Here is a 16,409-nt window from a genome sequence, read left to right on the forward strand (position 1 = left end):
TTATAGACTGCTAGATTCATTGTGGTGAATAAGGAGGTGAGGGGTTGTATAAACAAGATGTTCCTTAAGGGGACTGATGTACCTTAAATAGCACTACTAAAAATTCACTGTTATAAGTTCCTAAATACTTTCTTTCAAGAAAAATGAGTCTCTGTCATTTTTTTTTTCCCCATGGATAAAGTGGTACTCATTATGTTAGAAGTTTTAAATAAAAACAGTTTTGAGCAGAATAAAACTCGCTCAGGTTTATATTAATATAGCTGAGTGATAATAAATTGAGAAAATTGAAAATAAATTAATTCTTCTCAGCTGAAAGAGGTTTACACACTCTTCAGTGTTGTAAGTTGGATGAAAGGATGCCGCAGCAACATAGAAATACACTAGATATAATTGATTTCAAGTAAGGAAGACATGGCAACTGAATAGTTTGCTGAGTACACAGACAAATAAAGGTTTATTTATTTTATATTTGTTTATAATTTTATTATATAAATATAATTATTTATATAGAGAAATGTTTACTATATAAACAAATACAAATTTTATATTTATTTATAATTTTCTGTTAAAATTATTTGGAAGTAAAGATGAAAATGCTGGTTACACAGAGAGTCAGTTGTCCTTTTTGATGTCAATGTTTTACTTCACTAGACTCTGTTTCTCACTTCTGTAGTATATTTAAAAGCTGTGGATATGTTAAATTTTTCTTCCAGGGCAAAGTGTGTGGTCTGTGTGGCAACTTTGATGATAAGTCTAACAATGACTTTACAACAAGGAGTGGGCTGCAGGACACTAGTGCTCTAAAGTTTGGGAATTCCTGGAAACAGTCTTCCATGTGCCCAGATGTTACAGAAGAGATAAAGCCTTGTGATGTAAAACCACATCGGAAGTCCTGGGCAGAGAAAGAATGCAGCATCATCCAGAGTGAAGTCTTTAAAATTTGTCACTCCAAGGTTTGTAGAGGGCAGTAAGTAATGGGACAGCATGGTGCATTTCCGTGACTGCAGAAGCAGAGATACTGTCAAAAATGAAGTGGCTAAATAGTTATCTTAAATTAAGTCTTCAGTACAGCTACAGGTGTCAACATTTTACCTAGCCTTAGTCAAAGTAGTTTGAGTATCCATGGCAGTGAGACTGTATCGGTAGTGGCATCACCCCTGGCTGTACAAGCCCATATTCGTCCCTGCAGTTTCACAGCTTCTGCTGTGCGAGTTAGCTTCATAAATCTAGCCTGAATAGGTCTGTGTGTGCTGCAGTTACACTGTCTCTTCCTGAGAGACTAGCATACTGTAATTTCTGAAAGGTCTTGTAATCATCAGACCCCTCTTCTGACAGAAGCAACATACTATGCTTGAAAGGTGGCTGTTGAAGAGACCACTGCTGCTTGTTAAATTCAACCCACAGAAGGAATCCAGGATGGAAACCACTGATACTGTACAGTTTAGTCTTTTACTAGCTTTGCCACTGGTAATGTGCCTCAATTCTCATATGCCATGTCAAGCCAACAGTCTCCAGACTACAGTGTACAGGGAGCACTGCCCTCTACTTCTTGTCTCTTTCCTACGTATGGTCATATTAAAAACAATTTCTTCTTAACTCACACTGGAAAAGTCACAAAGAATTGCTAATTTAATTAACTTAATATGTGTTTCTATGTTGATTCCTTTAGCAGCTATAATCCAGACTAATATGTCTTTCTGCTATTGCTCACCACTTGGTTGGCAAAGCTTATTGGAAGGTTAGACTTCGTTGGTGTTAAACAAACTTGGTTTTGAGAACAGTAAAATGTAACTCTGTTAAAAAATGTGGGCACAGACAAGGACTCTAATTTTTTCAGTCATAGCAAATTATGAAAGTACTATGTTATCCAAATTATTATCCAAAATATGTTATGCAACTAGAAGCCTATAATATTTGTTTGTGATTTGGTAATTCTTAAGAAATTAGTCTCTTAATCTCATTACTGCCCAGCTCAATTCCCATATCTCAAGAGATCTTTCAAGCTTACTAGTTTGAAAACTAATTTGGAGATGAGCTGGGGCATCATTTCTTTCCCCATCAGGTGGACCCAATTCCTTTCTATGAAGCTTGTGTTCATGATGCTTGCTCTTGTGATAGTGGTGGAGATTGTGAGTGCTTCTGTTCTGCAGTTGCTGCATATGCTCAAGAATGTACCAAGCACCAGGCCTGTGTTTTCTGGAGAACTCCTGATATATGCCGTGAGTAACAGTTAAACACAACTTTATCTTTCTGGCTGCCGTCAGGAAACCTATCAAATAAATCATTAATAACATCAAATTTTATGTATCCTAAGTTTAATAGCAGAAAGTCCAGGTCCTATACCTCAAGAGAAATTTTGCTGGCTTAACATGTAGATTCATTTAGATTATACCTTTAAAGATCTGATCGAGCTGCATTCTGGCAACTATGCTTTTATTCAGCTTCTCTTTTTTTTCTCTTCAGCGATATTTTGTGACTACTACAACCCTCGTAATGAGTGTGACTGGCACTATGAGCCTTGTGGCAGTAATATCATGACTTGCAGGATAATTAATAATGTCAGCACCAACTTTTCAGTACCATACCTGGAAGGTAATAAATTCCTTGCCATTTTTGTATTTTATTTCATATAAATTTGTTCAGGTACCATGAGATAATGACGGAATAGTCCATCATCTTGAAGAGTCAGCTTCATAAAATATTTCTGTATCTGTTATGTAGAATTTATCTCCAGTCTTATATAAATGTTTCATATAATGTAATTTGTTATTTATTAACGTCAGTGGATGATCGTTACATTCCTGGTAGCCATAAAACTAGGTCTCTGCTTGGATAATATCCTTAAATAGGCATGATTATTACGCCATTGTTATTTTGCATCCCATTATAAGGGCATTTAAAGAGAAAGAATCCTTTTACATGGTAAAGAAGCAAGTTATTGATATCTAGGGGCCTTTAACCTCATCATCCTTTATGAATCAGGTCCATCTTGACTTTATTAATGTGCAGCATCCTCTTATCTTTACAAAGGAAAATAACTTTGATATCAGACACACTGATGCTGTTATATGTTGTCAGAGGGCTACTGGTGGCTACCTCCATATTTAGATATATTAGTATGAGAAAGTAATTTTGTTTGGTAACTGAAGAAGAATCTCATGTTAGGGGACTGCAATGATCCAGTAATGTGAATGGCTTTACAAATATCATCTGTTTTACCACATGATAAATTTGGAGAAAACAACGACTATTTTGGCTTCACAGTCTTTTTGGTCTGGACTGGAAGCGGTTCAGAGATCATAAAGAAATGCCCATAGTTATTTTACATGTTACTTTAATCCTTGAAATGCTGGTAATAAAACAAACAAACAAACAAAAAACCCTGAAAAACCCTAACCAAAACATATTTTTCATTTAAAAAAAAAAAAAAGGTAATTCCATGTTTTGAAAAGGTTATTTTAGATTATTAGAAGGATTTGGAAAGTGTCAGAAGGCACATCATTATATACCCAATTATCTTTCTATATTTTTTTTTCCAGTGGAAATATAGAGCACATTTACTTTTGTTACAGCTTCTTTAATGCTGTTTAAGAGTATGAAGCAACTTTTAAATATCAGTTAATTAGTTGGTCATTAAATTCATAGGCTATATGAGACACTGGAAAAGGTTGACCAGAGAAGTTGTGAATCTTCCCTGGATTCATCCCTGGTGGTGTTCAAGGCCAGGTTGGATGGGGCTTTGAGAAACCTGGGCTAGTGGAAGATGTGCCTGCCTGTGGCAGAGGGTTGGAACTAGATGAGCTTTAAGGTCCCTTCCAACCCTAACCTTTCTATAATTCTACAATAAAGAGAATTCATGCAATCAAGCATTGGATTTTACAAGAGTTTATTCGGAAGCAGGACAGAATATTTTTTTAAAATGTATTTACATGAAAAATGCAATGAGAATTGACATACAATTAATTTGTTTCAACTGGGGTTTGGGTCACTGGGCAAGGGTGCACAAAATGCAGATAAATTATCTGTTTGGGGTGGAGATACCTGATCTATTGAAGGTGCATAAACAAGGTCTAGTGTTCCAATAAATGTAGTGAAAAACCTGTTTGTTAATGAATCCACTTCCATATTCTTTACTGAATTATTATTGATACAGTGATGACATTTCAATATCTGTGGAAAAATGGGGGTGTTTCTTTGTCTTAAAATTACTAGCTGCCCATAGAAATTAATGTAAATTAGGGCTTTTTCCAAGATCTCAAACTAGGAAAAAATCAACTTCTCTAGTTTTCTTGACTAAGCTCTGATTTAATCCTTCTCACCCCAGTATTATCAATAAGCATTTTTCGATGTCTTTTGGAAAGACTTATTGTCCAAGGTTTCATTTGAATTGGAAATTTTCTGTTTTATTCACTGTGCTTTATTCAGTGAGAATCATTTACCTTCATAAGATATCCTATCATTGAGTTAATTCTTTACACTTTTTCTTCATCCTGCATACTGTTCTACTTGTCATCAACAGGTTGCTATCCCAGATGCCCTGATGACAAGCCTGTTTATAATGAAGAGACAAAGGAATGTGTGACTGAAGATCAATGTTGGTGTTACATCAATGGAACTCATGTTCCTCCTGGGCATGAAATAACTACAGAAGAGAACTGTACAAAATGGTAAATAAAAAATTCAGAATTCTTGCAGTATTTTAGGAAAGAATTTATGTATGCTGAGGCCCTCGTTTACTTAACTGGGCTTCAAGCAAATAGAGATGCAGTTCAACTGAAGAGCTGGAATATTCTAGTATTTATCTGTACAAGTAATAGCATCAATGCCATCTATTCCAGTTGAGACTTAGATTCAAAAAATGGGCAATTACAGTACGTATAGATTATAAACTTTTCGTTCATAATTTTCCAAACCCATAATAATCCATATTTCAAATTGATAGTGTCATTAAAATAAGTGTGTTAATGATTGCAGTAAGTATATTTAAGTGTCTTAAAAAAATTAATGACCTGAAACCTGGATGTGTCTCTATAACATTTTGATTCTCATGCTTTCTCTTAGTAGAGAGGGCCTACTCTGCTTTGCATTCTCACTTAAAACTGGGATTTCAAAGTCACTGTAACCTGATTTTTTTTAGCCCTGAAAAGAGATAGTTGAGTCTTAACTGCTTATTCCTAGAACCTTACTAATGATAGCGATGACATCTATGACTGTACGTGGTGACCATGGACACAGAAAACACCCCTTATCTAGCTATAAGTTCACTGCCCTGGAAAGCTGTTGCTAATATTGCAGTATTGCAACTTGCAACACATAGCGATTCATGATAATTTTAATATGTACTTAAAGAATGAAAGTGATGACTTAGTTTAAATGAAATAATGATAGGTAATACTGGAAAATATTACACCCAGAAAAATATCCAGTAGGATGAATAAAGATTAAATGACAAATTTCTACAATTCTGTGGTCTTGATTCTGCTAACAGGTGCCATAAAACATCTGCAATATGTTAATATTTGAAAATTTTGCTTTTAGTGTCTGTGGTCCCTCAGGATCTATACAGTGTACACCAATCCCAGGTAAATAACATTTCATTTTTCTAAAAGTTAATGGAAAAAAAACTGGATGGAGCTGCTACATCTGTCTCTACAAAAGACTTAGTACAGATTTGGAATAATTCTTTTCAGTGCAAGAAAGTTGTGGCCAAAGAAAATTGGGCAGCACTTTTGTTAAACCTTGCTGTTAGTATTTTGTGTTCAAACTTCTTCTCACTTCCCTTTATTCTTTCTCCCAGTGTCCCATATCCAAACTAATAGATTTCACTACAAGAGTTTGCACTCCCAGACATGTATTATTGTAGAAAAGTGTGAGATGGTAAACTGCAGTTGTTATTTCTTGAAGAACATTTTAAGACCTGGTTTGTAACTCTGTTCTTACTAGTGTTTTATGCAGTGCTTTATTTAATATGTTTTAATGTTCCTCTAAATGTCAAAATAAATTAGTGCCATGTATTAGATCTAAGCTCCACATATAGATCTGAAAAGAGCATGCCTGAAGCATGTAAGTGCTTACTCGTCCATTGTCTCTTTGTCTCTTCTGTCTATGTCTCTATGTCTACATGTCCTTTGTCTCTTACCAAGTAGTAGACAAATTGCACAGTAAAGCTGTTTCTTGCAGGATGTCCTTGTGTCATCAACGGAACGAGTTATGAAGTGGGTGAAATTGTGGCACAAATACAGGATGGTGACATATGCATAACATACGTTTGTGCAGAAAATGGTTCTATAGTTGTTGGAAGTACTTATCCTTGTCCGACATCTACTTCACCTACAACCATTTCAACCTCCTTTCCTACCAGTACTCTAACCACCACAGGTAAAACTTCAACAGAGATGTACATCTAAAAATTATTTTCTTTAAGTAAAATTCTTTAAAGATTGAAGTACAGGTATATGGCCTTATAGTTGACACAAATGGAGCAATACTTACGAATAGTTTTATCACTGCACACTAAGATTTTTAAAACATAAATTTACTTTTAATGGAAGAAATTGTAACTATAAATGTAGATTGTGCCTTCCTACTTCTGAAAAAAAACTGACGTTTCAAAACCCTGCTGGAATAGAAGTTTTATCAGTAGTGTCTGCAAAAAAAGAAATATAATTAGGATATTTAAAACTATTATTATAATTTTTCTAACTTTGCAGATTATGTACTTACGTATTTTTTTCTATTTCAGTTACCACTACAAGCCCTCCAATAACTACAAGTAAGTTTTAAATAGAAAACTACGTTAAAAAATGTCAAAAGAACACCTAAATTAGAAATAAATTAAAGGTGGCCACTATAGGAAAAATATGTATGAAACAAAAAAGAATTTTTTTTAATTGCAAAAGTACAGTAAATGTAGAGAGATGACTTTCAAAGGCCCCTGCTTAGTGATTTTATTTTAATATTAATCTTCCTATTGAAAAACCTGGTAATATAGAATAAACTGTAGAACTCTTTTTCTCTACAGAGAGAAATATTTTCTCGTTTTGAAAAATTACTAGTTGCAATGGGTTGCTCTAGTCTCTTATGGAATAGAATACAAAATTAAACTTCACAGAATGTTCTCTGTAAACTCAGTGCTGAATCTCTCTTCTTTTGCAGCTCCATGCTTTGGTTTAATCTGTAATTGGACTGAGTGGTTTGATGTTAGTAAACCTGAAGAGGATGGTGGTGACTATGAAACCTACGATGCAATAAGAAATCAATACGGAAACAAAATATGTGAAGCTCCTGAAAATATTGAATGCAGGGCTAAAGATAATCCAGATGTTAGTTTAGAGGAACTTGGCCAGAAAGTAGAGTGTAATGTTACGTATGGACTAATCTGTAAAAATGAGGATCAAGATGCAACTATTTGGCAACTTTGTTATAATTATGAAATCAGGGTAAACTGTTGTGAGTGGCATGAAATTTCTTGTGAGACTACAAGTACACAGCATCCAACACAAACTGCAACTGCAACCACCACTAGCACAACAGTACCCATCACCAGTACAGCCAGGCAGCCAACAACAATTACCACCACATCAATACCCACCTCAACAATCACAAGCGAATTCACACCATCAGTTACCACCCCAGTAACTCCAACCTCTCCAGGTATTTAACAGACCAATACTCTCTCCTCTTGCTTTGTTTAGTAGAAATACAGGGCTGTCAGTTACCAAAGGCATGTCATCTCCATAGCACATACTGAGCTGGCAGGAAGTCTTATTTATGCTGGTCTGGATGTCTGTCCTCCTGATGGAGACTTCCATAAGGTCCCATTGTGTGAGACTAGGCTAGGCCTTGATTTAGAGTACCATCATTCTAGGCATTATCTGGGAGGAGCTAGGCAGAATTCCTTCTATTTCTCCTTCTGTTTTCCCTCTAGCAATGCTAAAGTTTGCTAGTACTCTGTAAATACCCTTCATCAGGCTGGCATTGCACAGCAGGGAAATGACATGACAATTAGACTGGAACGTATTCTTATGCATACTTCCTTCCCAGACCGCAGCTTCCCCTCTTAATTATTACTTCATGACATAGCAAGATGTTCCAAGTAATAAGCCAGGGATAGAAAGCTTTGTACAGCCTAACTCCTCCTCATAGTCTTACCTATTATTAGGTAATTTTGCTTACTGAGAAGAACATTACAGCAATATCTCTAGAAAAAACCCAGGGGCGATGCTGTAATGTGCAGCTTATTAATTCAAAAATGCGAGAAAAACATTGCCATGACCTTGTCTGTGCAGTAATTTTGAATTATTCTACTTCTAGGGACAGACTAGAAGGACTAGAGAAATAGGACGTTACAGTGATAAGAGTGGGGTGACGGATATAAGTTTGTGGCACCTCCCTAACACATAATTTCTTTTCAGTGCACATTATGTCCCACTCAGGTCTTTTGTAACTTACCTGTTTTCTCTACCACCACTACTTATAATAGGAAGACCCTCATCCACAATGAGCACAGGGTCCTTACCACCCCTGTCGACAACCGCTCCCACACCAACACCATTGGAGCCTCCCAGCAGCACCGCCAGCACCTCGGCGCCCCCCAGCACCACCACCGGCAACACAGTGGGGACATCAACGACCGTTCCTGCCACATCAACACTCACCCCAACTACTGTGAGCACATCCACGCCCACGCCAACGTACACCACCACCACACCACCTCCAGGTACTTGTCTGGTCTGTGCTCTCGTGTGTTGCCTCGCTGTGGGAGAAATGAAGGTTCGTGAGCACCTCAGCTTGTGTCTTCTGGCTGGGATCAGGGATGGGAGTAGTTGTTGTGTGTTCCCTGAAGTGGCAAATGGCCAAAGCTAGCCGTTGGTGTGGCTGGCTCAGTGGTGAGGAGGGTGCAGTGTCCTGGGTAGAAAGTCTTGTGTTCCTTGGCTGAAGAGGGCCCCAAGGGTATTTTCTGTGCTGGTGCCTCTGCCCAGCTTAGACGGGTACTGAGCTGCTGGGAAATCTTGCTTTTGCTGCTGCTTGAGCTCATCCTTCAGCAAGAGAGAATGTACTCAGCAGCCACCATGGTGTGCAGTGGGAGTGGAGCTTGAGTTTGAGGCATTGTCATTCCAGGCACTGTTTGGGCAGAGCTGTGCAGAGTTTCTTCGCTTTCTTCTCTTGTGTTGCCTCTGCGGCCATTGCTGCCACTCACCTGCGGTTCTGTCTGTATGAAGCTTTGAAGGTTTTCTCCAGGAGGTGGTGGGGAAAGGTTTGGGAACACATATTGCCCCTTGCCTTGAACCAGTGCTCTGGGTAGCTACGCTCTCACAGCGTTCCCACAGCTGCTGTTTTCCATCTGTCTGTGTGCTGCTGGGAAGCATATCGATGTTTCAGCAGCAGCAGGTGTCCTGTTTCTGCTTCCTATGTGCTCACAACCCTACCAAGTGCTTGGTTTCTCCCTGGGATAGTGGGGTGGTGTGAGTGGCAGGAGAAGGTTAGAGAGTGGTGGAAGTTCCTGCTTTGTCCTGCTCCATCTCATCTGTTGCCTTTATGTGCACAGTCTTTGCACTCGAGAAGCCCAATAGAGCAACATGCTCTAGCTGTGAGGGAAACACACGTGACTCAGAACTTGCCTGCGTGTGCTTTGTTGGGCCTTTAAAGGGAGGCCTGTCCATACAAGGGATTCTGTTGCGCAAGGCTTAGATACTGGTGTAGCAGTGCCCAAGGGGCACCTTTGTGTGCATTGGACTCTCAGGGCACCACCCACAAATGTGCTGGTGCTCTGGCTTTCTGTATCTGTTCTCTAATTGTTCCTCTTGTGTTACCCCCCAGAATGTGACTGTGTCTGGACGGATTGGATTGATGTGAGTTACCCAGATAGTTCTGACAGAAACAGTGGTGACTACGAAACCTTTGAGAATATTCTGAAGAACGACCCATCCTGGGTCTGTGTGAAAGCGGAGAATATTTCATGCAGAGCAAAGAAGTTGCCTACCGTTCCCATTGAAGATTTAGGGCAGAAGGTGGAATGCAATGTTAACGTGGGGCTGACCTGTAACAACAGCGATCAGGTCATAGGAGGCATAATGCTGATACCGGTCTGCCTCAATTACGAGATCAGTGTCTGCTGCATCCCCAACATACCAGAGTGCATTCCCACAAGTGCCACCACGAGCACCACAACAGCCCTTCCTTCATCCACAATGAGAACAGGGTCCTTTCCAACCCTGTCAACAACTACTCCCACGCCAAAAGCATCAGAGCTTCCCACCACCACCACCATCAGCAACCTGGAGACATCAGCAAGCATTCTTCCCACCTCAACAACCGCCCAAATAATCACCAGAACACCAACAGCTCCTCCTACAAAACGACAAGGTAGGTCCATTAGTTATATTTATTGGCTTATATTGTGATAAAAATTGTATTATTGCCAGCCTAATATGTGTCCTAACACTTAATCTAAAAGAGTGACATTCATTTATATCTTAAAAATTCATAGAATTAACTACAAAAACCATGAGCACGAAAACTTCAGAATCACCCACGCCAGAGCCTACAACCAGCACTACTATATCACAACCCCCGGTGTCAACAACCCCAGTGACAGCCACTACGTCTGGATTCACTGCAACAGTATCAACCACCAAAACCACCACATCAAGCCCCACACCCTCAGGAACCCCTCACCACAGCACCACAATTGTAATGGAAACATCGAGTCATGAGACCACCTCCCCTGGGACAGGGAGCCCCACAAGCACATCACCTACAACCACCATAAGCACCACCAGTTCAGGGTCACCCACGCCAGAGCCTACAACCAGCAGTACTGTATCACAACCCCCGGTGTCAACAACCCCAGTGACAGCCACTGCATCTGGATTCACTGCAACAGTATCAACCACCAAAACCACCACATCAAGCCCCACACCCTCAGGGACCCCACAACACAGCACCACAATTGTAACGGAAACTTCAAGCCACAAGACCACCTCCCCTGGGACAGGGAGCCCCACAAGCACATCACCTACAACCACCATAAGCACCACCAGTTCAGGATCACCCACACCAGAGCCTACAACCAGCACTACTGTATCACGACCCCCGGTATCAACAACCCCAGTGACAGCCACCACATCTGGAGTCACTGAAATAGAATTGACCACCAGGACTACCATATCAAACCCAACACCCTCAGGACCTCCTTCCCCCACTACCACAGTGGTAACAGAGACATCTAGTCCTTTGACACCAACTGCAACTAGTAGTATGTTAACAAGATCATCTCTTACCACCACCACAGGTTCAGGATCACCCACGCCAGAGCCTACAACCAGCACTACCATTTCACTACCACTGGTATCAACAACCCCAGTGACAGCCACCATGTCAGGAGTCACTGAAACAGGATCGACCACCAAAACCACCACATCAAGCCCCACACCCTCAGGGACCCCTCAACACAGCACCACAATTGTAATGGAAACTTCAAGCCACGAGACCACCTCCCCTGGGACAGGGAGCCCCACAAGCACATCACCTACAACCACCATAAGCACCACAAGTTCAGAATCACCCACACCAGAGCCTACAACCAGCACTACTGTACCACGACCCCCGGTATCAACAACCCCAGTGACAGCCACCACGTCTGGAGTCACTGAAATAGGATTGACCACCAAGACTACCATATCAAGCCCAATACCCTCAGGACCTCCTGCCTCCACTATCACAGTGGTAACAGAGACATCTAGTCCTTTGACACCAACTGCAACTAGTAGTATGTTAACAAGATCACCTGTTACCACCACCACAGGTTCAGGATCACTCACACCAGAGCCAACAACCAGCACTACTGTGTCACCACCGCTGGTACCTACAGCCTCTGTGACAGCCACCACGTCAGGAGTCACTGAAACAGGATCGACCACCAAAACCACCACATCAAGCCCCACACCCTCAGGGACCCCACAACACAGCACCACAATTGTAACGGAAACTTCAAGCCACGAGACCACCTCCCCTGGGACAGGGAGCCCCACAAGCACATCACCTACAACCACCATAAGCACCACCAGTTCAGGATCACCCACACCAGAGCCTACAACCAGCACTACTGTATCACGACCCCCGGTATCAACAACCCCAGTGACAGCCACCACGTCTGGAGTCACTGAAATAGGATTGACCACCAGGACTACCATATCAAACCCAACACCCTCAGGACCTCCTTCCCCCACTACCACAGTGGTAACAGAGACATCTAGTCCTTTGACACCAACTGCAACTAGTAGTATGCTAACAAGATCACCTGTTACCACCACCACAAGTTCAGGATCACTCACGTCAGAGTCTACAACCAGCACTACTGTATCACAACCCCCGGTGTCAACAACCCCAGTGACAGCCACTACATCTGGATTCACTGCAACAGGATCGACCACCAAAACCACCACATCAAGCCCCACACCCTCAGGGACCCCTCAACACAGCACCACAATTGTAACAGAAACTTCAAGCCACGAGACAACCTCCCGTGGGACAGGGAGCCCCACAAGCACATCACCTACAACCACCATAAGTACCACAAGTTCAGGATCACCCACACCAGAGGCTACAACCAGCAGTACTGTATCACAACCCCCGGTATCAACAACCCCAGTGACAGCCACTGCGTCTGGATTCACTGCAACAGGATCGACCACCAAAACCACCACATCAAGCCCCACACCCTCAGGGACCCCTCAACACAGCACTACAATTGTAACGGAAACCTCAAGCCACGAGACCACCTCCCGTGGGACGGGGAGCCCCACAAGCACATCACCTACAACCACCATAAGCACCACCAGTTCAGGATCACCCACACCAGAGCCTACAACCAGCACTACTGTATCACGACCCCCGGTATCAACAACCCCAGTGACAGCCGCCACACCTGGAGTCACTGAAATAGGATTGACCACCAGGACTACCATATCAAACCCAACAGCCTCACGACCTCCTTCCCCCACTACCACAGTGGTAACAGAGACATCTAGTCCTTTGACACCAACTGCAACTAGTAGTATGCTAACAAGATCACCTGTTCCCGCCACCACAGGTTCAGGATCACTTACGCCAGAGCCTACAACCAGCACTGCTGTGTCACCACCTCTGGTACCTACAGCCTCTGTGACAGCCACCACGTCTGGAGTCACTGAAACAGGATCGACCACCAAAACCACCACATCAAGCCCCACACCCTCAGGAACCCCTCACCACAGCACCACAATTGTAATGGAAACATTGAGTCATGAGACCACCTCCCCTGGGACAGGGAGCCCCACAAGCACATCACCTACAACCACCATAAGCACCACCAGTTCAGGATCACCCACGCCAGAGCCTACAACCAGCAGTACTGTATCACAACCCCCGGTGTCAACAACCCCAGTGACAGCCACTACATCTGGATTCACTGCAACAGGATCGACCACCAAAACCACCACATCAAGCCCCACACCCTCAGGGACCCCTCAACACAGCACCACAATTGTAACGGAAACTTCAAGCCACGAGACCACCTCCCCTGGGACAGGGAGCCCCACAAGCACATCACCTACAACCACCATAAGCACCACCAGTTCAGGATCACCCACACCAGAGCCTACAACCAGCACTACTGTATCACGACCCCCGGTATCAACAACCCCAGTGACAGCCACCACGTCTGGAGTCACTGAAATAGGAGTGACCACCAAGACTACCATATCAAGCCCAACACCCTCAGGACCTCCTCCCACCACTACCACAGTGATAACAGAGACATCTAGTCTTTTGACAACAACTGCAACTAGTAGTATGTTAACAAAATCAACTGTTACCCCCACCACAAGTTCAGGATCACCCACACCAGAGTCTACAACCAGCACTACTGTATCACCACCGCTGGTACCTACAGCCTCTGTGACAGCCACCACGTCTGGAGTCACTGAAACAGGATCAACCACCAAAACCACCACATCAAGCCCTACACCCTCAGGGACCCCTCAACACAGCACCACAATTGTAACGGAAACTTCAAGCCACGAGACCACCTCCCCTGGGACAGGGAGCCCCACAAGCACATCACCTACAACCACCATAAGCACCACCAGTTCAGGATCACCCACACCAGAGCCTACAACCAGCACTACTGTACCAGAACCCCCGGTATCAACAACCCCAGTGACAGCCACCACGTCTGGAGTCACTGAAATAGGATTGACCACTAAGACTACCATATCAAGCCCAACACCCTCAGGACCTCCTGCCTCCACTACCACAGTGGTAACAGAGACATCTAGTCCTTTGACACCAACTGCAACTAGCAGTATGTTAACAAGATCATCTCTTACCACCACCACAGGTTCAGGATCACCCACGCCAGAGCCTACAACCAGCACTACCATTTCACTACCACTGGTATCAACAACCCCAGTGACAGCCACCACGTCAGGAGTCACTGAAATAGGATTGACCACCAAGACCACGCTATCAAGCCCCACACCCTCAGGACCTCCTCCCACCACTACCACAGTGGTAACAGAGACATCTAGTCCTTTGACAACAACTGCAACTATCAGTACATCAACAAGATCATCTGTTGCCACCACCAGTTCAGGATCACCCACGCCAGAGCTTACAACCAGCGCTACTGTATCACGACCCCCAGTATCAACAACCCCAGTGACAGCCACCACGTCAGGAGTCACTGAAATAGGATTGACCACCAAGACCACGCTATCAAGCCCCACACCCTCAGGACCTCCTCCCACCACTACCACAGTGGTAACAGAGACATCTAGTCCTTTGACAACAACTGCGAGTCTCAGTACATCTACAGCATCAGCTGTCACCACCACCACCACAAGTTCAGTGTCACCTACGCCAGAGGTTACAGCCCGCACTACTTTATCACCACCAGCGGTATCAACAACCCCAGTGACAGTCACCACATCTGGTGTCACTGAAATAGGATCAACCTCCAAGACTACCATATCAAGCCCAACACCCTCAAGACCTCATGCCACCACTACCACGGTGGTAACAGAGACATCTAGTCCTTTGACAACAACTGCGACTCTCAGTATGACTACAGCATCAACTGTCACCACCACCACAAGTTCAGGATCACCCACACCAGAGCCTACAACCAGCACTACTGTATCACCACCTCTGGTATCAACAACCCCAGTGACAGCCACCACATCTGGTGTCACTGAAACAGAATCGACCTCTAAGACTACCATATCAAGACCAACACCCTCAGGACCTCCTTCCCCCACAACCACAGTGGTAACAGAGACATCTAGTCCTATGACAACAGCTGCAACTAGTACTACTGCAACTGGATCAACTGTCACCAGCACCACAACTTCAGGAATATCAACGTCAGAAACTATAGCCCACACTACTGTCTCACCTCCACTGGTATCAACCACCCCAATGACAGCCACCACGTCTGGAGTCACTGAAACAGGAATGACCACCAAAACTACCACTTTGGGCCCCACAACTTCAAAACTGCTTCCCTTCAGCACTCCAACAGTAACAGAAACTGGTAGCCCCCTGTCAAGCACTGCAGCTTATGCTACTTTAGTAAGGTCTACTGCCATCAACACAGCAACAACTGTGGGGCTATCTTCTGCAGAGCCTACAGCCAGCACTACTGTACCTCAGTCATCCGTATCAAGTCCCATGTCGGTCACCACCTCTGGTACAACTCCAACAGAATCTTTTACCATGACTTCAGGAACTACCTCTAGCAATTTTACCACAATAACTGCAACCACCACCACCTCCTCTGGCTCAACCAATATGTCTGTTCCAATTGCTACCTCAAGTGCAGTCACTATTCCAGGAAGCTCTACATACAGTACAGTTACTAAATTCAGTGCTTCAAGTTCAACTCTAAGTCTACCACCAACCACTCCTGGAAAAAATTGTTCTATTTCACCTAATGAGTCTTACGCAGTGAGTAGATTCAGATTTCTGCTGTGGATAGAGACTAACCACATAATTTCTATGTTAATAACATATAGAGGAAGTATTAATCTGGACAGAAAAACATGTTTTAATCCATTCTATTTATTTATGGGTTTTTTTTGTGTATCAGTGTTATTTCCAATGACTTTCAGTTTGATAGCTTATATACTGCTATTAGTTCTTCAAGTATAGTTTTAAAAAGGATTTTTCAGGGACGTGGATCACAGGTCTGTGTTCCTATTTATTGTAGGATAGCTTTGATGAAGCAGTAAACAAGAGCAAAGTGGTGCTAAACTATCTTTTTTTATTCCTGCTTTTGAATAAGTCTAGAGTGGGTAAAAGTTGTTTATGTGTTTACAGTGCAGCCCAACAAGGAACCACAGGGCTGAAGTAGTCTGTGTTTAGAATGA

General features: G+C 42.8%; 1 protein-coding gene across 1 annotated transcript in view; it reads left to right on the top strand.

Annotated features, from left to right (window-relative positions):
* Positions 1 to 16,409, top strand: part of MUC2 (mucin 2, oligomeric mucus/gel-forming) — a 52,395-nt gene that overhangs the window by 21,616 nt on the left and 14,370 nt on the right. Inside the window, exons 23-33 of the mRNA XM_061380417.1 lie at positions 714 to 953; positions 2,063 to 2,219; positions 2,464 to 2,592; positions 4,520 to 4,667; positions 5,539 to 5,582; positions 6,181 to 6,378; positions 6,743 to 6,772; positions 7,156 to 7,653; positions 8,483 to 8,719; positions 9,820 to 10,365; positions 10,490 to 15,987. Of these exons, the coding sequence (XP_061236401.1) occupies positions 714 to 953; positions 2,063 to 2,219; positions 2,464 to 2,592; positions 4,520 to 4,667; positions 5,539 to 5,582; positions 6,181 to 6,378; positions 6,743 to 6,772; positions 7,156 to 7,653; positions 8,483 to 8,719; positions 9,820 to 10,365; positions 10,490 to 15,987 (7,725 nt within the window). The remainder of the gene's footprint in view (positions 1 to 713; positions 954 to 2,062; positions 2,220 to 2,463; positions 2,593 to 4,519; positions 4,668 to 5,538; positions 5,583 to 6,180; positions 6,379 to 6,742; positions 6,773 to 7,155; positions 7,654 to 8,482; positions 8,720 to 9,819; positions 10,366 to 10,489; positions 15,988 to 16,409) is intronic.

The sequence above is a fragment of the Neopsephotus bourkii genome, unplaced genomic scaffold (genome assembly GCF_033783945.1).
Source record: "Neopsephotus bourkii isolate Nb327-2 ecotype Australia unplaced genomic scaffold, CSIRO-AGI_Nbou_v1 NB_1792, whole genome shotgun sequence".
NCBI classification, from domain to species: Eukaryota; Metazoa; Chordata; class Aves; order Psittaciformes; family Psittacidae; genus Neopsephotus; species Neopsephotus bourkii.